Here is a 25,782-nt window from a genome sequence, read left to right on the forward strand (position 1 = left end):
AAAGAAAAGTGTTTTGCATTTTGTCAAGCACCCAGGTCAGAGGATAATTAATCTAAGTCCTCAAGGATTATATTAACGCTGAAATTTGAAAATAGTTAAAACGAAAGAAAGATGATATCCGTCCTTAGTACTAAGGAAAATCTGAGACTCCTGCGAGAAGTCGAACGTCAAACCTAGAATTATCCGTTCTTACACTGTACAGTAAATTAGGTTGTCAGGTTCATTTGTGAAAAGCATCCTGCATACTGCTAGGATCGGCAAAGTCGAAAGCTCGGTAGCTGAATTAAAGGTTGAGCAACAGCAAAAGGCCTCGTGTACAAAAAGGTGAGCACAGTTGGCGTAGCTGTCCAAATCTACGCGGCGCCAAAGTAGAGAAGAAAAGGTTGATGGGAAAGAGGAAGAGCTCTCTCGCTGTTTCCCTTTCCATTGCGCTTCGCGCCCCAATCCTTGTTGTATTATTTGCCCCCACACTGAATAGGACTTGGGACGGGTCAGGGTAGGGTAGGGTGTAAGGGCGCAATATTCTCTTCTTAGCACTTGGCTAAGAAGAAGTAAGCTGCTCTGCATGCCTTGTCTATAAGTGGGCTCTTATATATGGGGTGTGGTATACATTAATCATCTTTATCTCCAATTAACCCCATTTTTTTCTTTTTAAGCAAGACGTGTAATTGACGACTTGTCAAATGATGTTCAGTGGACGGAGAAAGTACGTTATTGGATTTTTGTAATGGCTTCAGCCATGCTTGAAATCATGATTGCAACAATGTAATAATTATATAATGTAATATGTGCTTATTGTTCATCGTGGTATAAGATAGGAGATGAACTTTGTTCGTTTACCCCACGACAGTCACTTCTGATGTAGATCGCGACGTTTCGACTGCAATACTGCTAGTCTCCATCAGGCGATGAGGTCGATTGTTTTCGTGTCGCTATTTGTAGTACGTTGGTACGCTGTTACTGATGCATTTCAATCCTCATTATTATTCCGGTCGTTAGATGGTGTTCCCTCATAGGTCCTCATAAATCGGCTGTTGTGTTGTTTGACCGTGGGTATCCAAGCTTCGGGAATGTCGATTCCGCTATCCCTATTGATGTTGTTGGGATGAAGTCTTATGTGGATAGCCTCTTTGACCCTACGTGTGTACCAGTGGGGGTAACGATCAGTAAACTTAACCTTGCTAAGTGCCATGGACAAGAAAGTTGTTCAACGTATCTTTGCAAAAAGATATGTATAAAGGGCTTTTTGAGCAAAAAAAACGCGATTGCTGGTGTCCCACCAAAAAGAACACTTCCATGGGGCTAATAAAGTCATTTGTGCTGTGCAAAGGTAGTATGTTGGAGGAAAGAAGTTTTTCTGAGCTTCAGAAAAAGGGGATTGTAAGCGCAATTCTTGATTCAAGTTTGAACACTCTTACATGGGCAGCAAGTCAGAACTGAGATCTGTTTCAGAGAATGAAGATCAATCAGATGAAGATAGAGTGATGCCTATAAAAAATCAAACAAAGAAACTTGAAATATCAGACGAGGACCGTGCGATTGGAGGAGTGACTTTCAAGGTTTACTGGGACTACTTCAGGAATGGATCATACCCTTGTGCGATTTTCAGATCTACTTGTTTGTTTCTCTTCACTCAAGGTGCGTTGGACCATTGGTCAGTTTCCAAGGGTATGTCCTCGTCTCCGTTGTAGTTCGTTGTACATTTTGGCGATTTTCTTTGTAAATTTGACATTTAGTTCGAAAGCTGAACTAGAATCTGATAATCAAGAATCCTGTGCGTAACTAGATTAACGATTTACAAGTTGGTTGTTTTTCTACTTTTCAGTAAAAACTAGACTGTTACGAATTATCTTCATGTATTGTTTTGAAAGCTGGGAAAGGAATACTCTCAGTATCTTATCAAGTTGAAATAAAACCCTTCTTACTCATCTATTTCAAATTACGCTACTGATTATCACATCTTTATTGCTGCGGAGTTGACGGGATTTTTCAATTTATGTCCTTCTAAAATCCTGTGACATAATTCTTGTGTTATCTCCGCAAATCCTAAGCTTTTCCGTCTCCACATGTATCTTGCGCAAACGATATCTCTCTGAATATGTATGACTTTTTCTCATTTTTTCATTGCCATGATAGTTTTACCTGATGTATGGCTCACGTTTTTAACGAAAAAAAACTCCGAAAGAATAGAGAGACGACACAAACTTCATCATCTTTGGCTATCTAGTGCTCATATCCTTCATATTTGTCGCTATCAGAGCATTTACTTACTATTGGATGTCTTTAAGATGCTCCTGAACGCCTTCATGATAAAAAGGTTGAGGCGATTCTGAAAGCACCTGTTTTATTCTTTGTGTAGAAGAGATTTTACCCAAATCGTATTTACTTTCTATCCAGATGATCTTGCAAATGCCTGCCTCAATTCTTATACCCATGGTTGTCTCACTACTTGTTGCGGGAAACTTCGAGACAGCTAAAAAGGTTAGAGTCAATAATGGCTTGTCACGGTTATATGTCAAAACATGTGACAGGCATGACACATTTGTCGTTTTCCGCTCAATAAGCGACATATAATTGGCTTTTCAAGGCTTAGACCGCACCATGAGAGGTACCGACATGGCCGTATCACGCATATATTCACAACATGATCAGTGTGCAAAATTAAAATATCAGGGGATGCACTTTAAAAGACATCCATCCCTACAGATCTGTAGAATTTTGCAGTGCTTAAAAAACAAACTTTCTTAGTTAAATTCGCCCTGGGCTTTGATTCCTTTTGGATTAAGCTTCAGTTTCCAGAAAGCTACACGAAAATAAAGACATCAATTTAATTTAATTTACATTCATTTATTGATTGGCCAATAAAAAGCGAGTTCATTCGAGGATCTGGGATTGCTTCCCGCCAAAATGTATCAGAAAATATTCACGCATCTACAAATTCCTTACCTTAGCTACAACTTAGGTGTTTTCATTTTTTCTTTTTCTTTTTCTTTTTTTTAATAATACTTATAAATAACTGAAAATATGACAAAAAGGACAGTGCACGGAGACAGAGACAGACAACAAGTTGGAAACCAGATATCAGACCAGATAGTTTCAATGCGTGATGTAAGGTTTGTCACGTACATGTTGTCAGAGAAGTGTGTTTTATGCCCAAAGGCTGTGAATTTTTTGAAGGAGGTAAGATAGTCTTTATCGCCAATAAAGTCAATTACAATAAGTGACATGTGATTGGCTTTAAAGGCTCAGACCGCACCATGAGAGATATTGATATGGCCGTATCACGCAAATATTCACATCATGATCAGTGTGCAAAATTAAAATATCAGGAGAAGCCCTTGAAAAGACATCCATCCTTTCAGATCTGTAGAATTTTGCAATGCTTGAAAAACAAAGAAGAAAAGTTGCAAGAAAAAGTTTCTCGTTAAATTCGCCCTGGGCTTCGATTCCTTTTGGATTAAGCTTCAGTTTCCAGAAAGCTAAACGAAAATAAAGACATTAATTGACGTCATAGATAATTTTAAATACTAGCTGTTTCAAACTATTGCAATATTACTACGTAATCAGATGACACTGATATCGTCAAACATTCACTGTGAACCAGCAACCCACGTCAGGTTCCATCGAGTGAAGAGAATTCGAATGAAGCCGAAGGAAAAGTGGCTCACTCAAACTAAGGCACAATGATTTCCAAAAAGCTGTCACTACTATTATCACTTTTCTACGTTTTGCTGCCATTAGTCACGCCCATAAGGGTATCCACAAGCTATGGAGAGGTGGAAGGGCTTGAGGAATCGTACCCGAATTCTTCTTTCATATACAAGTCAGTTAGCAAATTCCTTGGAATACCTTTCGCCGCTCCACCAGTTGGGGACCTAAGAATGAGACCACCTAAAGAGCCAGCTTCATGGAAACCAAATGTTCGTCTAGCTAAACAGCACGGCAATATTTGCATCCAAAATAAGATCTCTGAATTTTATGTGCGGATGTTTACTCAAAATTTTTCGTACGACGAAGATTGTTTATATCTCGATGTCTACACCCCGAACATAAGCCAGCTTCTACCCGTGATGGTTTACATTCATGGAGGAGCTTATCAATATGGAAGTGCAATAACATATTGCGGCGATTATTTAGCTTTGTACGGCGTGGTAGTAGTTGTAATCCAATACCGTCTTGGTGCATTTGGCTTTTTGACGACCGGGGATTCCACTGCCCCTGGGAATTATGGAATGTTGGATCAAGTGGCGGCACTTCAGTGGGTCAAAGGAAACATAAAAAATTTTGGCGGGGACTCCGGTAAGGTGACTATCTTTGGATTTAGCGCTGGTGGAACAAGTGTCAGCCTCCATCTATTGTCCCCAGTTTCTAACGGCCTCTTCCAACAAGCCATTGCAGAGAGCGGAGTGGATTTGAGTCCCTTTGCAATTCAGCCGACTTCCTTTGGTCTCCACTTTGCCAATAAGCTTGCTGAAAACCTGAATTGTCCAACGAGCGACCACAGCAAAATGATGGCCTGCATTCGTCAGAAAGAGGCAAAAGAGATACAAGACGCCTCCAATAAAATACCATTTAAATTTCAGGATTATCGGCGCTGGGCCCCAGTTGTGGATAAAAACTTTCTTCATGACACCCCCCGAAGTCTTCGAAATAAAGGAGAGTTTAAGAAAGCCAAGTTAATAATTGTTTTTACCAGTGGGGAGGGTGGAGCTGACATGGCATTTATTGCAAATCGGTCTTATGGGATGGTGGAAAGTGTAGACAACGGAGTGAGTCCATCTTTCTTTAGGGAATTTCTAACAAAGTCCGCGTATGCGCGAAATATCAGGTAAGTTTAGCTATCTACTATAACTGCCATTATTTTTTTCACGAGAGCTTACAGACTTAGACAAATTCCTGAAGTAAAATCGCAAGTGTGGAAAGGTGTCACAATTTTTTTCTTAGAGCTTTTGAACGAAGATAAATCTTCTACAAGGTGTTTTTTCTATGGTAGGTAAGGTTTCATGATTATACACGGCATGAAACTTTAATGGCTTTGACAAGATAAATCTGCTTCAACAACCTTTCCTCGTCAAGCAACTTTTGACCTCTCTCCTGCGAAAGCAATGCATGCATGTACATGAACGCCCTTTCGATGTGTACCTGCGCTTGTTGTATTCAGCGGATATTTACGAGAGAGTTTTTGCTGAAGCAGCGGAGAGTATCTTTGTCTAGTTTTCATTTTTTAAAAATATATTTAGCAAGCAATCTTTCCTGGAATAAAGAGGGTAAGTTTCTAAAAAAACTGTGATGCAGCGTCGGTGAGATGTTACAAGATAACTTGATTTTATCAACTGAATCGATATTGTTTGTAGCTCGAGTGTTAGCCTTTCGTCGAAACGAATTGTGCACGTGCCAAGGAAAATTAGCTCGTGTAAATGCCGCTAAAGATAGATAAAAAATAGCCATTTCGGCTTTCAGTAAGCTTTTACTGGCACTGAAAATAATTGACATCTTTCTTTCCCTTAGAGAGCAGAAGGGTGACCTTATAAGGGATGCATTGCAGTTTATGTATACCCCATGGCCCGACAGAAGTGATAAGTACGCACTAAGAACCCAGCTTGTTGACCTCGTCGGTGACTATTTCTACTACGCCCCAAGTCACGCAGTTGCCGACATTCACAGCAACTATGCCGATGTTTATATGTACATGTTTGATTATCAGCAAAGAATACGCCCCTTTCACAAGGTGTGGCACGGGGTAAAACATGGCGATAATGTCGGCTTCGATTTTGGAAACCCGTTTATGCCTCGTTTTGCGAATTTGTTTCCGGACCAGTCGGACAAAGATGTCAGTTTGTTTATCATGACATTGCACACAAACTTTGCCAAGCTCGGAAATCCAACGCCCCAGCCAGTCAGCGGTGTTACGTTTGAGAGGTACAACTCCAGTCACAGGGCCTATCTCCGGGTGGATAAAAAATCCGAGATGACGACTTCATTTGCTCCTCGCCGGATGTCGTTCTGGAACGATTATTATCCAAAGCTTATGGAAGTCCAGTTTGAAAAAGAGACAGTGGTATAATTAGTGATGCTTGCACTGCCTCTGCCATGGGAAAGTTTGTTCTCAATGCATTCGCTGTGTTTTTGATGGCGCTGTTTTAAAGAAGATTTTGCAAGGTCCGCGAGAGCTTATTTTTACAAAAGTTTCGTCTAAAGATAGCGAACGGAACGTAAAATTCGTCATGTGGGAGGATGATAGTCCTAAAAGCACGAGAAGGCAAATTTGAAGAAGAAATTAATGAAAATTTTAATTCAGTACAATCCAAACTAATCCTTCAAATTGACCATATTTCAAGACGCAACTACCGGGAAACTTTTACACTTTGTCAAATAAAAAATGAATTTTGGGCTTAATTTTGACAAATTTTACTGGATGAACCCATCACTGATGTAACCAAGGAAAAAGTGTTTGTTTGATTTTCTCGTAACAATTTCTTATTGAGTTGCAATAAAAAAAAAGATGGGTTTTTTTCTTATTCGGAAATGCACTGTATTACCACAAAGAGTTACTACCGATGAGTGAAAGCTGCTTCTGAATTTTGAGAGGCCATAACAGACCTCATTATACAAATTCCATTCTCTTAAATTTTACGTATAACACATGATTGTTCCTTTTAACGATGTCATGGCGCGATCGAGAAACGGATATTTTAAATGGATGTATGCAAACATGAACAGTTTCCTCCATATTTCCCTTATTACTACAGGAAAGAGGGTGATAGCTTCTCAGTTTTCAGTGTAAAATTAGCATTGGGTTGAAATCAGGCTTGGTCTTGTGCCATTTGGAGCGGTAGTTAACGTCATTCATTTACGTTGTGCACATATGCAGCGCAGCTTTTTTTTTGGAAGGAACTGAAGTTTTCTCAGTCGTAGGAGGATGTTGCCTGCGCTAGGGATTGCCCTTCCACAGCTTGGCTACACAATGTATGAAATCATAGGACCTTTCCTTCTTGGTAGCACTTAAATCCTTAATTCTTTTCCTAAACATTTAAACATGTATGACGAAATGATTCACTTAACTTATTTACAACTATATTTACTGATATATAATGTTTGGGAAGTTTGATGATATTTTAAAGTAATTTTCAGTCAGTCTTTGAACATCACCAAAGAAATTAATGGAATCGCAGTGATTCAAGGAAGGATATGAACATTACCGCATGCCTAGCAAACATAAGACCGGAAATTCCCCTGAAATCAAACTCATCGAAGTAACCATTTGTAAGGCAAGGGAAAAAAACAAACAAACAAACAACAGAAGCAAACAAGATTACACGCCATTTCATTGCCAATCGGCCGGGGGAAAATTCTCATAACCTTGAATAACTTGTTTGAATTTACTTACCTCATCTTTCTTGACGTTTAAACGTGATTCCAGGTGAACTTTTGTAGACTAATCTTTGAGGGTGAAATTCCTCAATTTATAACTCAATTTATAACCGTCAATTCCTTTCATCCGGCTCTTAAATATACCTGGGAAATTTCCGACACTTCTTTGGCTTTTCTAGACATCAAAATTTCAATTGAAGGCAAAGGTTTATGCACTAGTGTTTACTACAAACCTACAGATTCACATAGTTACTTGTTGTATTCATCTTCACATCCATCACACGTCAAGAACTCCATACCGTTTTTCACAGTTTCTCAGACTTCGTCGTTTATGTAGTGACGACTCTGATTTTTCCAAAAAATCAGAGGCAGTGTGCCAGTTTTTCGATAAACGTGGTTATCCTGTTTCTGTTGTTCAAGCGGTGCCCAACAAATTGATCGACGGTCAGCATTACGAACGGCTGAGAAGGAAAACACTGACCGCATGCCATTTACTCTTACATTTCATCCTCACAACCACGCAGTTAAATCTATCATTCTTAAAAATTTAAAATTACTCCAAAACGATTCAGAGACTGGCACTATCTTTTCGCAACCCCCACTTATTTCATTCAAACGTGACAAAAACATAGGCAACTTTTTAGTCAGGAGTTCATTTCAAACCAATGACCAATCTGGAACTTTCAAATGCACTCGCTCACGATGCAAAACTTGTTCTTTCATTCATAACGTAGAGAAAATATCGGGACCCAAGAAATCCATTAAGATCATTCACATATTTGCACTGCGGTGGAAAGATGAAATTAGAAGATCCTCGCAGCTAAGAACACTACTGAAACTAGTAGTTGTAAGTAGGACCTGAAAAAAATTTCAGGCCCGTACGGGATTTGAACCCATGACCTCTGCGATACCGGTGCAGCGCTCTACCAATTGAGCTAACAAGTCAGAGGTCATGGGTTCAAATCCCGTACGGGCCTGAAATTTTTTTCAGGTCCTACTTACAACTACTAGTTTCAGTAGTGTTCTTAGCTGCGAGGATCCTCTAATTTCATCTTTCCACCGCAGTGCAAATATGTGAATTTTCATATATCTAAATCTTCATTCACTCGGATGTTTATTTGTACCCAATTCATTGACCAGCTCCCAGTTGGCTTGTTAGCTCAATTGGTAGAGCGCTGCACCGGTATCGCAGAGGTCATGGGTTCAAATCCCGTACGGGCCTGAAATTTTTTTCAGGTCCTACTTACAACTACTAGTTTCAGTAGTGTTCTTAGCTGCGAGGATCTTCTAATTTCACCATTAAGATCACTTATCACTTTACGTGTACCTCCGCCAACGTTATATAACTTATTGCACTTCTTGCAATAAGTTATACATCGGCGAAACAGGAAGACGACTAGGTGACCGATTCCGAGAACACCTTCGCGACGTGGAAAGAAATGACAAGGACGCATCCAAACCAGTCGCCAGACACTTTAATCTTCCTAATCATTCTAAACAGCATATGGCAGTCTGCGGCCTTTCCTTACATCTAAGCAGTTCGGAAAACGTATTCCCACCAATGGGGTAGCTCCACTTTCTGCATATAAACCCAAACACAACCCACAATTCCTCCAATCGCTCTGACGAAGGGCTAACGCTCGAAACGTCAGCTTTTTTACCCTTTACGGTGGCTAATTTACGTTTTGAACTCAGTTGTTAACACTAAATTACCTGCTACACTCTCCCACCGACGCAGCACCACAGTTTCTTCAGAAACTTACCCCTTTATTCGATAAAATGCAAGTTCATGCGAGGATCTGGGATTGCTTCCCGCCAAAATGTCTCAAAAAAACATTCACGTATCTACAAATTCCTTACCTCAGCTACAACTTAATCATTTTCTTTTCTTTTTTTATGACAGAAAGGACAGTCCACGGAGACAGAGAAAGACGACAATTTGGAGACCAGATGTTAGACCACGCATAGTTTTAATCCGCGGTGAAGGGTTTGTCACGTAGCATGTTGTCAGGGAAGCGTGTTGTGTGACATGCCCAAAAGCTGCGAAGTTTTTGAAGGAGGTAAGTTGGTTTTAATCGCTCGAATACAACTCAAACACCACATCAATAAAGTCAAGCACCCTCCATAAGAGAGTTAATAATTAGCTTTTGTTACGAATGAATGCACAAGAACAAAGAACCATCACTTATCTTGAACCATTCACGGCGCAGTAACTATGGAAATGCGGGATGCATATCAATTCCACGAAGCGTCATATATTTTCTATCAGATTTCTAGTAGAAAGTGGGAGGTTAAAGACTGAACTAAGCTTACGTTCTTACTTATAAAGTTACATAGTAGTCCGTTTGTTACGTTAAAAAAGTTGCCCAGTCTTATTCGTTTCGTCTAGAATCCCTTGGCGATATTTAAAAGACATCTCAGTCGATGATCATACTCACAATGCAAGCAGAATGAATCGACTGTAAACAGCTGTCTTGACTAAAGGGCGGCAATCTTCATGGCACCACTCGCAGGAACTGTTTCATCGACAATTATGTCTTCTACTAAAGATATGGTGGAGTCAACAGCCAGCAATGGAGAGGAGCTACGAAATTCAGTTGTGAATGCAGGAGACATGATCAACGCTATTGCGTTCGCAATTTTGATTTTGTTTACGGCTTTTGGTAATCTCCTAATCCTGGCCGCCATCTTCAAAAGCAAGATCCTTCGTTTCCGCACTCATCTTTACATCACGAGCCTCTCCTGCGCAAATTTGCTCATGGCTGGTGTGGTAATGCCACTTCGAGTCCTGAGCTTTGTGGACAAAAACACATGGCTGAATAAACCAGGATTGTGTGAGACATATGGCACCTTTTTTGTGCTGTTTTGTACCGTGACTGTCTACACGCTGGCAACACTGAGCTTGGATCGTTACTTCTCAATCTCCCGGTACAAGTGGTATCAGAAATGCTTGACCAGTGGCCGTACGTTTTGCCTAATCGTTCTTTGTTGGAGCATTGCCGTGCTGGTGTCGTTTATGTTTGCCAATTTCGACGACGATGTCGGAAAATCGTTGAACTGCAAGTTGAGTACAACCTACACCATAAGTTACGTTTATGCGTTCGTCGGCATTGAAGTTCTGACTCCTGTGGTCTTCATGTTGATTTTGCAGTGGCAAGTTATGAAAACAGCTGTAAGCCATACTCACACAGTGGATGTCTGTGGAAGACAGATCAAAAACTTGGACTATGCTGATTTTCCATCGATCACCAAGGAAACAACCTGGTCCAAGATTGTCGTTCGAATTACTCTCAGTTTTGTTATATTTTGGATTCCAAGGTGCGTATTTCTTCTTCTTGACAACAGCAACGCGGCAGGCATCCACGAAGTTGCCGATGGTTTGACAGAGATCATGACTTATTGCTTCCCTCCATCATTTGCCCTGTTGCTGGGTTATTGGAGTAAGGAGTTTAGAGAGGTGTTTGTAGATATGCTTTGTCCATATGCCTGTTATCAGAAACAGAAGGACACGAGGAAGTACCGCCTGGGCGAGCCTAACAGAGTGAAACCATCAATGATGTACAGAAAACACTCCAAAAACTTTGCTGCATCATGATTGTTGTTCGAATTACTCTCAGTTTTGTTATATTTTGGATTCCAAGGTGCGTATTTCCTTTTCTCGACAACTGTAGGTAGGCATCCTTGAAGTTGCTGATGGTTTGACAGAGATCGTTTCCCAAAGAAATGATCGCTGTGAAACCTTTTCTCTGTGCAGACGTTTTGTGTGACCTCAAGCAATTATATCACGTACTGTTAGGATAGATGCACTGAAAATAAAAAAAAAACCTAGGGAGTGAGTCAAACTCAATCATATCTAAAGCGTGTGATTGCATTTAATGATAGGACAAAATTAAACACATAGTTTTCTTTGGTTAATTTTATCTAACCAGTCAAACAGAACTGTAAGTAGTTAAACCAGATCTGTTTCAATCCTTGATCATACAGCATATGATTTTGACTTACCTGTTAAGTAATAGAGAAATCATAAACTATTCGGGTTATTGTGCATAAATTTGAAAATTCCCAACACATAAGGGATGTGTTTTTGTGTTCACTGATCATGGAATTTTAGAGGAAAAACAAGAACCTCATAGGAAAATGTTGATTCAGTAGAGTTTGGTTGTATTCAACTAACTGAGTTTGAATGATGGGGTAACTTTTACCAGACAGTAATAAAGCAGGTATATGTATGGATAGTGTTAAAAACTGAAATGTTTAAAAGCAAAACACAAGTGTGGTAGAAATTAATAACTTTTATTTTTTACTGTTAGTTAATTTTCTTGTTTTCTTCGAGAAATGTAAAATATTCTTCAACAGTCTACTAGTGTTCAAATTGGAGTTAATTTTTAGAGCATTGTCACTGGGGTTTTCATGTTCAATAATCAATGTAGAATATGTTTTTTTTGAAGTTGGTGATATTTTTTAATTTGAAAATTGGAACCAAATTGATACTCATCAGTAGGAGGTGCATGCAGGGTTTATGTCACTGTTCATATACACTTCAAACTTTTCACCCTTAAGCCCCTAAGAGTGACTAGCATCTAATTTCTCCTTACAATATCACCCCTGAATCAAACATGGAAGTCATGAGAATAGAGAAGATGATCACCAACTAAAGCAGCTCTTGATTGTTGAACAAATTCTCCTTGTCAGCCTCTTTGAAAATGTACGGAGAACAGTATGGAGAATATGCATAGTGATGTTAGGGTGCAGAGAGTTAAACAACCAATATAGGTAACTGTGACCCTTTTGATGAAAGAGTAGGCTTGTTTGTTCCAAGACCACACATGTTCTCATTGGGTCTCCTGTGCTTTAAGATGTTTAACCCTTTAACTCCCAAGATCTCATTAGCAATTCTCCTTACTGTCTGCCATATAACTCTTTTTGTGTTATTTTGGGAATTTGGTATTAGATCAGCTGATAATCCCCTAATTGACATCTTTCTTTATTCTCATCACTTGTCTGCTTGATGTTGGTTTGAAATAGTAACAACAAATTCAGTCTTGGTCACTCATGGGAGTTAAAGGGTTAACATTTCAAAACAGTGGACAAAACAAGAAATGATTGACTGCCATTTCTTCTAAAAGTTTTAAAATATTGTTATCAGCATGAGCATGCAAGATGATAAATATACCCAGGTTACAACATAACATATGGAATTTTTATTGAAAGAACAGTAGATAAAATTGGTCATGGTTTTTGATAAGTCTAAAAATAGATTTAGATGTATTTATAATGATAATTATAGAATAATTTTTGAAGTTTGCAATATACATTATAAGAACTTGTTTTGATTATTAAATGTCAACTTTGTTTCTATGCATCAAAATTTTGGTGATTTGTATGTTAACAAGTGTGTTTCTAAATAAAGGTTTCATAAAAACATCCTTTGAAGTTGTGCAGGTTCAGTGGCATGCCTTTCAAATGTAGTTTGTTCTTACAAATTTGTAAGCAAAGTACTTTTGATGCCTTTAAAACTCAGAGAGATGCAGGGAGAATTTAGCATCTTTACATTATGTCACTTAATGAAGTTTCATTTATTTTCACTTTAAGAAGTCCTGTCCAGGGCTTCTGTAGCTTGGATAATCTTGCCACATGATTATCCCAAAAAATATTGACCACTCTGTGAAAACATACAATTTTTCCCCACCAAAAAGAATTAGGAAAAAAGAAAGCAACTGGAAGCTCTGCCTCTTGATAATTTGGACTAATTTGGAGCTGATTAGGGTCATCTAATAAAGCTGTGGAATAAGATACCAAGCTGTATAACAGATCTTCCAAAGAAAGCTTTCAAAAGAATTATACGCAAATTGCTATTTGATATCTTAGAAAAAGAGGATAACTATATTCAAATCCCCATGATTGTTAAAAAAGTTGGTACATAGATACACTAGCTAAGGGTTAAAATTTCTGCTTTTCTTTTTCTGTGTTATCATTTAAGAGTAAGAGACTACTTGTCGTTAGATAATTTGTATAATTCATGTACTTGTCTTGCCCTGCCATAATTAGCTTTCCAGCTATTTGCAGGGCAAACTATCTCGCTTCTCTTTTTTTTTTTTATAAAGAACAAGAATAAAGAAAAGAAATAAATAATAAATAAAAGTGAACAAGTAACTTTAAATAAAGTGAACTTTACATTTAAATAAGGTGAACAAGTAGGGACCTAAGGGCTAAGTAAGGTCTCTATATAATGTTATCCCCCCCTTCCCCATCAAAAAAATATATTCATATTCATTCTTTGGGAACCATGGACTTGGTAAGGACATCTTACTACGTTAAACACAAAAGTAAACGTAAGTGCTTGTAGTATGGGCCTTACAGAGTTGACGTAGAGGCAAGAGAAATTTATCAGCAAGAGAATCTGAGGTTTTGACTCATGCTTTTTGGCTTATTTATTTACCGTGTTATTGATTGATTTATATGCACTATGGGTGAAATCAGAAATACTTCTACCACACCCCAAGCACGAGTGGATATGTGGGGGGAGGGGGTGTCCTTTGGAGCTCTTCCCACCTTGCTTTGCGAATTACAAATTTAATATGGCGGACGAAGACCACATTTTCCTTGACAGAGTCAACTTAATACAATAGAGCAATACATGGATCGAGATCTGGCAAGTGAGGTTCGTCGATTTGTTCGCGAATGTCAGAATAGGCTGGCAAATGCCTCTAGCTCGAGCGAAGTGATTGAAACATTAAATGACATGGTGGAACTATTTCTGCGAGGATCTCTGCTCCCCTCTCAAGTTTCACTCGAAAATCGTCCTGTTCTGAAGGGTGAATTTGTAAGCAATCACTTTGTGAGGTTCACTGAATTTATTCTATCTTCGCCAGTAATTGGATTCTATAGTAACTTCAATGAACAGCAGAGAACAAATTTTTTTGAAGTGTTTTTCCTTCGTGGTCCATCACACGATTGTCTTCTTGTTCTGGGAGACGCACTCTCCAAACCGGCGACCAATTTGAAAAATGCTAAGGTGATAGTATCTTTACTAGAGAAGTTCTTTGCTGAAGAAAGATTGGTTGATGTGCTTGTGGAACAATGTCGTTTATCCACGCATTCCCAAAATGGCTCACGTAAATCCAGTTCAGCAGGGCTTGAAGGTAAACTTTGGGGACAGCTCGTGACTTTGATAGTTTCTCTCCCTCAGAGAGTGGCAAACAAACTAAGATTTAAGTGTAGTTCACAGTTCTACCCAGCGTCTTATTTCAACCTTGTTTCATGTCAAATTCTCAAAGCATTGGAGAAGTTACATGACAACCTAACAATGTCACAGGATTGCTCCTTCAAGTTCCTTGGTGAATTGATTGGTCGGATTTGCCTGGCTGGGCAAGCAGAGAGAATGTTTACTATACTTTTACCAGCATTAGAAAATTGGCTGAAGAAGAGTCCACTTTGGAATAGGATCTGTGCACGACTTATTACAGGGATACCAGACAGTAGCATGGAACATGTTAGCGAAGGCCTGCTAAAGATAGCAGATGACCCCTCCCTAATTTCTAAGCTTTTTGGTGATTCAGTGCTCACCAACTCCAAACTCAAGTATTTGCTGACATCCAAGTTTCTACTGATGAGAAGCTATTCCAATATGAATGTTCTTTACAACATCATAGGATATTTATCTGGGTGTAAGCACAGGCATTTGCTGGTGGAAGTGTTACACACTCTTTTTGACATCTGGGGCGATAGAAGCGCAATTAAGCACACAACATATGACCAGCATTTTTATGTCACGTGTGCAGTAGTTCTCTCATTTGGTCATTTGAACATTGAAGAAAAGAAATCTGAAAAATATGAACTGCTAAACAAGTTGTTAGTTGGTGTGCAGAGTCATTTAGAGAGCCCTTTGGAAAAAGTGCAACATCTTGGCATGGTGGTCGGGGAATGTGTTACATCTTCCCTTGAACCTAATGGAGAGAAACTTGCCTTTGGATATGTGGAAGATGATGATACTAAACTGTTGAAATCACTGTCTAAAGGTCCACAGGAGAGGATGGATTTGAGAAATGCAGGAAAGAGAAATGAGCTTAATGTTGAAAGCAAAGGCAATGATAAACTGACAACTGAAGAGAGTTCCTCTGCAAAAGTCTCTACTAAGAAAAACTCTCCTCAGAGTTGTGAAGATGATGATGATTTGGTGCCATATGATCTCAGAGAAGAAGATGACAGGGATTTGAAATCTGAGGCTCCAAAGTATTTGCGAGATTGTATCGAAGGCCTTTTAGCATCAGAAGACCCATCAAAAATGGAAGCATCATTGAAAAATGTGGAGAAACTTGTTTGTGCTGAAATGGATGACCTGGAGGATGTCTGTGAAGAATTAGTGAAAGTTCTACTTCATCTTCAGGACCGATATTCCACTGATATGTTTGGTGAACTACGTCACAGTGCAATAGTTGCTATGCTTATTAGGTGTCCTGAACAGATTGCTTGTTACTTGACTGAGGAATTTTTTGCTCCAAATTACAATTTACAGCAGAGGATGGACATGTTAAGTGTTCTTGCTGATGCAGCACAGAGGCTTTCAACACCAGTGGAAATAACAAAAACAAAAGAAGTACCAAGAAGGTTTCCACTCCCACAAGCAGAATCTTATAAATCTTTGCAAGCCATACCTGAGTGGCAGAAGATTGTACAGGAGAGAATTGATGGTAAAACAAAGAGATTTACCAAGGGGCCATCACACCCTCAACCCAAACCTGTTGCTAACAAGTTTGCTAGTGTGGCTGGATATTTCTTTTTTCCATTAATGAAGAACTTTGACAGCAAAGTGAACACATTGGATCTTTTGGGCGAAGACACACTTGTCCTTGGCAGGCTTGTTTACACTCTTGGAATAATCATGTACTCTGCTAGAGAAACTCCTATAGCCAGGAATATGGGCAAGGCCCTCTTGGAGTTCACTTGGGCTCTGAAGTATCACTCAGAATCATTTGTGCGTCAGGCACTGATCTTTGCTCAGGCCATGGTTGCAGTTTCTGTTCCTTCTGCCACTCTTTTGAATGATGCTCCTGGGGAACTCTCTGAGCTTTATGACTGGCTGAAGACAACAGTCCAAAATGATACTGATGCAGACAGTGTGAAAGCAGCTTTTCAGACACTTGTTTTGTTAGAAGATGTTTTTAAGAGTCAAGTTGTTGTGCATGGTTGATCATTGCTGCTTGTCTAAACTTTTCTTGCTAAGGCTTTTTCAACACTTTTGCTGACCTAATTGCACTATTGTGCCCTTTTGTCATTGTAAGCAATGACTTTGCCAGGCACTTCCTAGTTCTGGATGGATTATTTTATACTCTGTTCTATTATAACCTATAGTTGTAAACTTTAATTTCCATAACATATCACTATTGTTGTGGATAGTAAAATGTAACATCTACTTTTTTTGACAAGAATTTCATAATTAGAATTTCTTATTGCGTTGCACTGTTTCATTAGAAATGTAATTGATATTAAAGGATCAAGGCTGCTTCAACTTGAGAGGAGGAAGACTTTAATTTACTTCCTTGTTATGGAGTGCCATCCATTACAGGTTACCTAAGTACTTAATTGGGTTTAAGTTTACTGTTTTTTGGTAAATCCAAGCTTAAACCAAGGTGATCTTGCTTTGGGGGCTGTCTCTCTTAGTCTTAAACCCATTGCTAAAACTTATAATTGCCAAGTCCAAAGTAACTAAAAAAGTTTAATTTTTACATTACTTGTATTTTGATTTTACCTTCCACATCTTTTAATATTTCCTGGCTTTCAATTTTAAATCAGTTGTTGTTACAATTTTGATTTCATTTACAGCAGATAACAAATAATGATAAAATCATCCTGGCAATATCAGAATGAAAAAGCCCTGTGTCTTAGACCCAAACATTTTGTTAGTGGGCATTCACTTTCATCCTAGACTTGCTGGAACTATTTATGATTGAACCTTCCCACTGAATAAATAATTTTTACTAATCCTCAATTGGAGCACATTTTTAGGTCTCCATCTTGTTAAGCATCACTTCAGGAGCTCAGTCCAAATAAATAGTTTGCATCTAGGGACTTGTTTTGTTGACCACTCCCTCTTTATTAAGCTTATTTACTCCAGATTTTCAATAAAATTATTGTATTGAAAATGTTGTCATTTGTTGATCTCATTGTCTTAAATCCAACCCTTTAACCCCTTAGAGTGACTAGTTTCTCCCCACAGTATCACCCCTGGATTAAAGATGAAGGTTCATGAAAATAGGCAAATAATTGCTGACTACAACAGCTCCTGATTAGTGAACAAATTCTCCTTGTAAGCACCTCAAGAAATGCATGGTGAATAGTATGGAGGAAATGCATACTGATACTAGGGTGTAGAAGGTTAATACAATTAATAGTAGGCTATGGCTTGAAATTTTTTTTTCATGATCCTATTTGCAAAAATAGAGGAGCTGCAGATGGTAGTGGATAGTATCTTCTTGCACGGTAACCTATGGTAGGAAAATAACTAAGGGAAAAAAAATGGCATTTTGCTTCCTGATCTTTCTAACAAACCTTCTTACAAGAAATGGCCTTGATAGAGCAGAGTTTCAACTGGATTTGAATACTGTTCTTGCTTTTTGTGTCATTCAATAGTGAAGTGACATTCCTTGCTTTTTATATCTCATTGGAAAGCAGTTTAGGAGACTAAAGGCTTTCTTAAGGGAAGATTTCACATAAGGTTGAAATGGAGATGAGATAATGGTTAGGTTTATAATGCTTTTTGTCACCTCTTTGTTGTCAAAAAATTAACATGAAAGTCGCAGCATTCATCCCTAATGAGTCACCATTGGACCCCTATTCAAAACAAATTACTCTCTGCCACACCTTCCCAAATAGAAGTCTCAGCGCATGCGTGAAGCCCAATCCAAAATGGCGTCCAAAGGAAAGGGTGGATGGATATGGTCGCCTACATGACATTCCATCTCAAGAAATGTCCCGTCTTGCTGATTATTTTGCCGTTGCTGGAATAGACAGGGACTCAAAGAATGGTTAGAACTATATGGGTTTCCCTCAGCATCGTGTCTCGCTGCTAGGATATCTGTTGCAAACATCGCACTCCTCTGGAAATTTTCGAGTTTCTTTCTTAACATAAATTGTAACGTTTGATTTTTGTTGTCGATTTGCAGGAGAAGTTAAAGGAAAAGTAATACAACGCTTCCCGAGTAAAGACCGTAAAGATGCAACGTTTCCAGAAGGACTCGAATTGGTAGGTTTGTCGTTATTGAAAGCCGGCAAGTGCAAGGTTGAAAATTCGTGCGTGATCCTTTTGCCGATTCTCTTGTGATCATTTTCTATCGTGGATATACATTGAACATACGGGCAAGTTTTGTAAACCTCGAGTATTGTTTTTGTGCCTCTCTTTTACAGCGTTAATATCGGTTTCTCCCAGAATTAAATCAAGGCCGGAGAAGAAATTTTTCTCAGGAGGAGAACGATAGTCTTAGCTTTCCTGAGGTCTTTAATTCCTGATCACGTAAATGCTTAATGGTATAACGGGGTAGAAATCCATAGCTGGCACTCTCTATAGCTTATTCAATTAGTTCAGAAAGGATTTTTGGCTTTCGATTTCGTTCGTAGAGCAGCCTTTGGTATTAAGTATGGCTTCTGTAAGGAGGGAAACCTTTATATACTCTCAGCACTGAAGCTCACCATTGTTTAAACTCGCTCTAGACATGATTGAATCTCATTTTAGCGTGTTTGCTGTCGTTATTGCAGTTTAGTCTCAGTGTGATGCCACAGAATTCGTTTAGTTACAGCCTAAAATATACTTCTTTTCATACACTCCATAGTACTTAATATTAACAACTAATATACGTAAAGGTCTTCGCCGTTTGTCCTCTCTATTTTAAACCATTGAAGATTCACTTAAACTTCGTACTCCTGTTGAGGATATTTTTCGAAGTGTGGCGTCCAGGCTCAATATTTGCGCTATTTGTTTGCATTTTATTAATCCCCTTGTAGCTTGTTATGTTGTGTTAGGTGTGTTTTAATCTCACCTTTCAAAGATGCGGGAAAATCCTTTACTCATTCTTGAAATTTTTCTTTGTATGTTAATACTCGATATAAACAAGCTTGTTGATTTCGCCATCGATTCACTGAACGTTCGAGTACCGATGAAATTAACCAGGCAGCAGTTTTTATGATACAAATTATATGAATATTCAGGACTAGGTTTCATAATGTGGTTTTGCTCTATAAAGTATGACAAAAAAGGGTGTTTTCTCTTTTTCTGTCATTGTTTCTAGGTGTTTTTAGGTGTATTACTTCCTGGTTGTCTCTGTTAATGGTGATGAAATATCATATTTTCTCCTGAAATGTGATATGCTCTAAATTTATAGATAGATACTACTAATCTTTGTCCTGTTGTTTAATATAAATTACATACTTGGCCAAATTCATATAATTTTTCCAACTTGAAATATCTACTTTTGATACACATGTTTACCACAAAGTGAATGGTGCTTTGCGGTCGCTGATTGGCTAGTTTGGAAGTGAGTAGCATGTACTGTTCGCCTTTGAGCAGCTGATGAGTCAAAATCATGTTTCAAGAGTTTAATTTGCGACTCTTTTTTGTTATATTGAGAGAACTAAACTAATTTTTTGGTATCTGTGTGGTATAGACTAAAACAACCACTCACCTCATTGAGGGTGGAAGTGGTGGATATTTGCCCAGCTGCAAAGCAAATAATTGTAAAGAATTGTTTTGTTTCATTGAAAAAAATTTAAGGAGAAATGTTGACATAAACAGGGGTCATTGAGTGATAACTGTCCCTTGATTATACCACGTGAATTAAAGTAGCAAATAGAGTTGCATGAAAATTAATGGTGGGTTACATTGTATCATAATTGATTTCTGAGGCAAACTGAAAATGTTATTACTATGCCTTAGAACAAAATTACTTCAGACAAGAGAAACCAATTTGTGTCTTTTTTTTGTGGTCAAAAACAAGAGGTGTCACACAGTTTATTCTCAATTTTGAATGATATTTTCTGTAGTTTTGTCAACCTGGAGGATGGAACTACTCAAATTACTACAAACCACCAACTTTCTTTGTTGCTGTTCTCACTGATATGGAAGGAGATCATCGATATTGTGCCTGCTTCACATTCTATGAAAAGTGCAGTCCAGCCAAATCCAAACATAGAGCAGTAAAGTCCCCCAACAGGGAAGTTCATAAGGATGGCAGTCAATCAGATTCTTCATTATCTGATAAGAGATTTTCGGATGGTGTGCCTGGAATAAAAATCAATTCAGAAGATTCTTCAATGACAGAGATGTTTGCACCAAAGTGCTTGTGTCTTGTGTCAAGAGCAAGCTACTTTGACATCTTAAAGGTTAGAGCTTGTCTCATGTTGGTGAAAAAGAGCTTAAAACACCCCTCCTTCATTAATAATGGAAGTCAGTAGTGTCATCATTTGAAAATGCTATCAAGAAAAGTAGTTTTTTCCTGTTCCTGGGAGTTCTAGGAAACTGCATACATTTAGATCTCATACAGGAAGTACTTCTGTTGTCTTAAAAATGTTTTAAGTGTCTAGGCCACTTCTCCCTGTCATTTGCACAGAGTAAACTCATTGTTCTCATTCATACTGATCCAGTGGTAAAAAAAGTACAAGCTATGAAATAGGATGACTATCAATACAAAAAAAAAACAACAACAACAGAACAGCTGCTGATAAAAATTGATCAATATTTGATTAGTGTGGTTTTCAGTTGTAGATGCCTCAAGTAAAAATACAGACAACTCTCTGGGTTCGAAGAGCACTCAATTTAGAAATGTAGCTTTGTGTTATTTTAGATGTTACTGTCAATAACTATTTTGTTTAATTGAATTTTAATTATTGACATGATATATATTGTCTAATTATTTCAGAGCTGCCTAATAACCATCTATTGGTCATTTCTGTCTGAAAATGGTAAATCGTTAGAGGCACTAGTTGGCTGTGTCCTTGGATTTGTTCAGGTTCCGCCCCCTGGGGGTCCAAAGATGACCTTTTCCATGGGTGCAGGTGATCGGCAAACCCTCTCCCCTCCTGCATCTGAAACTCTTCCAGTAACAGGAAAATCACTCTCTATCTTGTTCAATCAGCTTGGTAAGTGTTGAATTGTCATGGGAAGACATTGAAGGAGCTATGTCTCTTTTACTTCATGATATGATGTCAGTCACACTGTGAGGATTTGATGTGGATTTGAATTAATTTATGCATTAAAACTTGAATTAAATGTGTTGTCCCCTGCCTCTCTTACTAGGTTTGCTTCTATGCCTAAAGTTGTGCTGTAGTCTTTTGTTCAAATATCTACGGGGCCAAAATTTTTGTCTGAGTACATGTAGTTACCAACATAATTCAAAATGGCGTCTGTTGTCTGGCTGTAGGCTTCAATGATCTAGCTGGTTTTTTCCTTTATGCACTTCATCCTTGATCAAAATACGCCCTTGTAGACCTCCAAAAAAAAAAAGAGGAAATGTGTGGAAGAATACTCAACTGGAAAGGAGATGGCTTCAAAGTCTTAAATGGAAATGAGAACACTCACTCATGCATTTCAAGAGAGGATATCACAACTCATTAAGAAAACATGCACTCTCCCATACTGCAAAGGCTGTATTTTGGCCTCTCACTCAAGACAGCTTTATTGTTAGTTAGTGATACAGTGCATAATAAACGTATTTTGAATCTGTTGACAGGAATCCACAACATGCTGTCCCTCTTTTGTGCTGCATTGACAGAAAACAAAATCTTATTTTATTCAAGCAGCTACGCGCAGTTAACTAATGCTACCCAGGCCATGCTGGCTTTAATGTATCCTCTCAAGTTCAGGTTAGTCAGAAATGAGGCCCTTCTGAGAGAGTGCTTTACAAGAAACAATTTTGAGATAGTTATGGTTTAGATGGCATAGTGGAGGGGTATCCAATAGAATTTGGTGTGTTGTCATTTGGAGGGCACAAAACATAATTGATTTCAGGGAAACCTCCCAGACTATGGAAGAGATTAACTGACAAACCTAATCCACATGTACTTCAGGTTCAGGAGTCTATCAAAGGCTACAGTGGTGGAAGGTGAACTCTCTAACCAATTCAACAGTCTTGCCCCAACCCTCCCCCATCCCATCTGCTTTGAACCTCAGGTTCTATACATGTTTTTTGTATGACTATTTCTATTTGAGAAAACTTGTTAAGCAAGAGAGAATAAGGTGCAGGGTTTTAGCAAAGGTGGTCACACAACTGAAATGAGTGAACATAACATGCTTGTCAGAATGAACACTTGGGCAACTGGATTTCCAAGAGACTATAGACTAGAAATGAGTGTGCATTTGATCATGTGATGATTAATATTTATTTTTATTTTTTGGCAGTTATGTGTTCATTCCAATACTACCATCTGCACTACTTGATTTTTTGAGCGCCCCAACACCATTTATTATGGGTATACATGAAAGCTACAAAGATTACCTGGCATCAGATTTGGTGAGTGATGATTGATTCACCTGTTATGTACACTTGGCCAGTGAATATTGTTATTTTTATATGGGTAGATTCATGAGCTGGGAAAGTAAGGAGAATCATGTGTTTTGATTGACTATCTATGCCGACAAGAAGGGCCTATCCTGCTTGCCCTCAGTTGCCTGCCTGGTTCCAGTAAGAATAATTGGAGGGCAGCTTAGTATAGAACTTTTTGGTTAACAGTTTCATGTTACCACTGCAACATTTTTTTGGTTTCTATCCCAATGTTTATGTTTGGCAGTTCAAGTATGACTTGTAAGTGAGTGAAATGATGTATCAGAGTTTTGATTACTGTGTATTGTTCTTGCAGACTGATGTAATTCTTGTAGATATTGATGGAGGACATGTCAGCATTCCAGACTCTATCAATCTTCCTTACTTGTCAGAACCATTTCTGAGTAGAGCAAGGCATGAATTAACCATGGTAAGTTTAGCAGCACAAAGTAGGAACTATGGGAAAAGTGTCTCATAGTGTTAAGTAAAATTAGATTTGAAAGGTAGTATGATGTTCATCTTTCTCTTAGTACATAAACTGTTCTATGTCTCCTCCAACAAAAAATTACAAGCATATAAGGATTAGTTTAGCTTGTCAAGTAATTACCATCAGTTAATTCTGAATGTTGTACTAAAGAATGCTTGTTGCTTTGAAGGTGTTATATCCTCAACTAGTAACTGCAGATTGTGCTTTCCAGACACCAACTTCACCATCACTTCCAGTCCTTCAGGTTTGTTGAGTGTTAGATGAAGATAAATTTGGGCCCATAACTTTGATTTGTTTAGTATTTACTTACTTTTTTTCTTTTAAAGTTTTGAAGTGAACATTATATGTTTCAATTTTACAGGATAAGGAGCTGCGTGCTGTGTTCATTAGATTGGTTGCACAAATGTTCTCTGGCTATCGCTCATGCCTAACTTTGATCAGGATCCATCCCAAGCCTGTTATTACATTCAATAAGGTATGGTGTATTGACCAAAATATTATATTAACAGTTGATCAGTAATACCCAGCTATAAGAACAGGTATTGACTGAAGAATAAATGGCAGGCTTTTGTAAAAGAGTAGGGTTGCTTCAAAATTCAGTGCAAAAATGACCAAAATGATTGTAAATGGGACAGGGCCCCTGAGATCCAGTTGGCAAATGACACACTAGTACAGTGTAGATTGCTCTTGTGTGTTAACTACAGTTAGTAAGTTCCAGAAGGGCAACTGCTTGTAATTTTACAGGCAATTATTGCTTGGAAAACTACATGGATCGATAATATTTTTTTAATACAGTGCATGGACACTGTGTGTTAAGCGAGTTTAAAATATGTGTAAACTTTGCATACACACTGTACTGCTCAAACAGTACTTAATCTGCTTTAATTCCTCCAACCAGTTCTGTACATTTTTAACTCTGACCTCTCAAATTTACAGTTCTAGACCTATCATGCCTGTTGGGTTTGAAGTCAGAGAGTTGCCTTCTCTTTATAGTGCTTGAGATCCATGCAAAAAATTGTTATATCAGAGCCTCAGGCTAGCATGACTGCCACCAAGTATATGTGTTATTGTCATGTGAAATTTCATATTTGTTTAAAAAATCTTTTGGGTGGGTTGATGTAGACACAAAAATTAGTAGTTTGAACATTCGCATTTTCTTTTATGTAGGTATCTTACCTGGAGAACAGAGGTTTGGTAGGGGATGTATTCCTTTCCAAGGTAATTTATTACTGTTATTTCATGCCTAGTATGAAATATAGACTTCATCACCTGCTACATATGACCATATTCATCAACTCTTCGGTGCATTTTTGCCCAGGTGTTTTTACAACATGTTACATGTATTTGTGTTTAACCACAGACATACAAATGGTTGTCTCTTATGGCAAAATCATGGTAAGATCAAGACCAAGCATCACTACTGAGCAAACTTGTATAAATGCAATTTTCAGTTGAGTGTCAAAAGGAAGCTGGGATTTCTTTGGTTTTTCTTTATTTGGCTCTATGACTGGTCATTAAAACTTTCCTCACACCCTCAACCAATTGGCTGTTGGTATTACTTGGTACTGGTCACATGACCCATAATCAAAATGTGATCTATAATGTTCAAGGTGCTAAGTTATGAAGCCCCTCCTTTCAAAGGCATCCTTGCAGTCATTGTGGCAAGTGTGTAATATCTGGAGGAAAACCAATAGAGTGCAAAGAATTAAGCAACCAATTTCTTCATTTTGAAATGCATACTATGTGCTCAAACATTGTTATCATCATGTAATCTATGCCTTTTACAAACCTTTGAGTAGAGTCAAAGGAACACTGTGAAGCAAAGCTTTTTACTGGGCAATGTCTGTTTACTACAACCTTTAAGAAAACTTTTTGAGCCAAGAAGAGATGTCTTAATTTCCTCCTTCACACAACACCTGTGCTTATAATGTTAGACATGCATCCTGCAAACTCTAAATGTTTTAATTCTCAGGAGTAGATCATCCTGAAAGTCTTTAGGACACTGACAAGCAGACATAAGGGAAATTTTTTCATGAAATCTTAAATTCTCATGACTCACTGGTAAAGATATGTACGGTACTATTTAGGAGAAGTAGAGTAGAATTAAGATCTCGGGAGTGGAGGGGTTGAGTGCTGGTTACTGGTATGGGAGTTATATTATATTTCATGTCACTGACTCAAACTGAAACAATGTTTGGCTTTTTCAGGTTTTAGAGAGTATTTCCTTCTTGTCCTTTGTGGCTAGTCGAGGTCCCCCATACAGGTCCTGTGACCTCTTTGATCAGGTATGAAATTGTTCTATATTTTCCACTTCTATGCAGTCCTTTTAGGGTTATCAAATATGTTTTCCACTATTGAATTGGAGGATAACCTGTAATGCTTTTTTAAAATTTTTCA

The 25,782-nt window shown here is 38.3% G+C and overlaps 4 protein-coding genes across 4 annotated transcripts in view; all 4 read left to right on the plus strand.

Annotated features, from left to right (window-relative positions):
- The first annotated feature begins 2,455 nt into the window (after window positions 1-2,455).
- LOC113675467 (neuroligin-4, X-linked) lies at window positions 2,456-6,518 on the plus strand. Its single transcript, XM_027192050.2, has 2 exons — window positions 2,456-4,828; window positions 5,509-6,518. Exons 1-2 carry the CDS (start codon window positions 3,684-3,686, stop codon window positions 6,062-6,064), a joined length of 1,701 nt encoding a protein of 566 aa, XP_027047851.2. The 5' UTR covers window positions 2,456-3,683; the 3' UTR covers window positions 6,065-6,518.
- Window positions 6,519-9,868: 3,350 nt separating this feature from the next.
- On the plus strand, window positions 9,869-12,795 carry LOC113675480 (beta-1 adrenergic receptor). The gene has a single exon (XM_089185104.1). It carries the CDS (start codon window positions 9,869-9,871, stop codon window positions 10,964-10,966), a length of 1,098 nt encoding a protein of 365 aa, XP_089041230.1. The 3' UTR covers window positions 10,967-12,795.
- A 1,213-nt stretch (window positions 12,796-14,008) lies between these two features.
- Window positions 14,009-17,513, plus strand: LOC113675427 (telomere length regulation protein TEL2 homolog). Its single transcript, XM_027191996.2, has one exon. The coding sequence runs from the start codon at window positions 14,009-14,011 to the stop codon at window positions 16,559-16,561; it is 2,553 nt and encodes an 850-aa protein (XP_027047797.2). The 3' UTR covers window positions 16,562-17,513.
- A 740-nt stretch (window positions 17,514-18,253) lies between these two features.
- Window positions 18,254-25,782, plus strand: part of LOC113675458 (myotubularin-related protein 13) — a 29,894-nt gene continuing 22,365 nt past the window's right edge. The window contains exons 1-11 of the mRNA XM_027192040.2: window positions 18,254-18,395; window positions 18,534-18,613; window positions 20,404-20,742; window positions 21,279-21,498; window positions 22,089-22,221; window positions 22,757-22,868; window positions 23,215-23,328; window positions 23,555-23,629; window positions 23,747-23,860; window positions 24,553-24,603; window positions 25,593-25,670. Of these exons, the coding sequence (XP_027047841.2) occupies window positions 18,338-18,395; window positions 18,534-18,613; window positions 20,404-20,742; window positions 21,279-21,498; window positions 22,089-22,221; window positions 22,757-22,868; window positions 23,215-23,328; window positions 23,555-23,629; window positions 23,747-23,860; window positions 24,553-24,603; window positions 25,593-25,670 (1,374 nt within the window). The 5' untranslated portion in view covers window positions 18,254-18,337. The remainder of the gene's footprint in view (window positions 18,396-18,533; window positions 18,614-20,403; window positions 20,743-21,278; window positions 21,499-22,088; window positions 22,222-22,756; window positions 22,869-23,214; window positions 23,329-23,554; window positions 23,630-23,746; window positions 23,861-24,552; window positions 24,604-25,592; window positions 25,671-25,782) is intronic.

The sequence above is a fragment of the Pocillopora damicornis genome, chromosome 10, assembly GCF_964200805.1.
Source record: "Pocillopora damicornis chromosome 10, jaPocDami1.2, whole genome shotgun sequence".
Classification (NCBI taxonomy): domain Eukaryota; kingdom Metazoa; phylum Cnidaria; class Anthozoa; order Scleractinia; family Pocilloporidae; genus Pocillopora; species Pocillopora damicornis.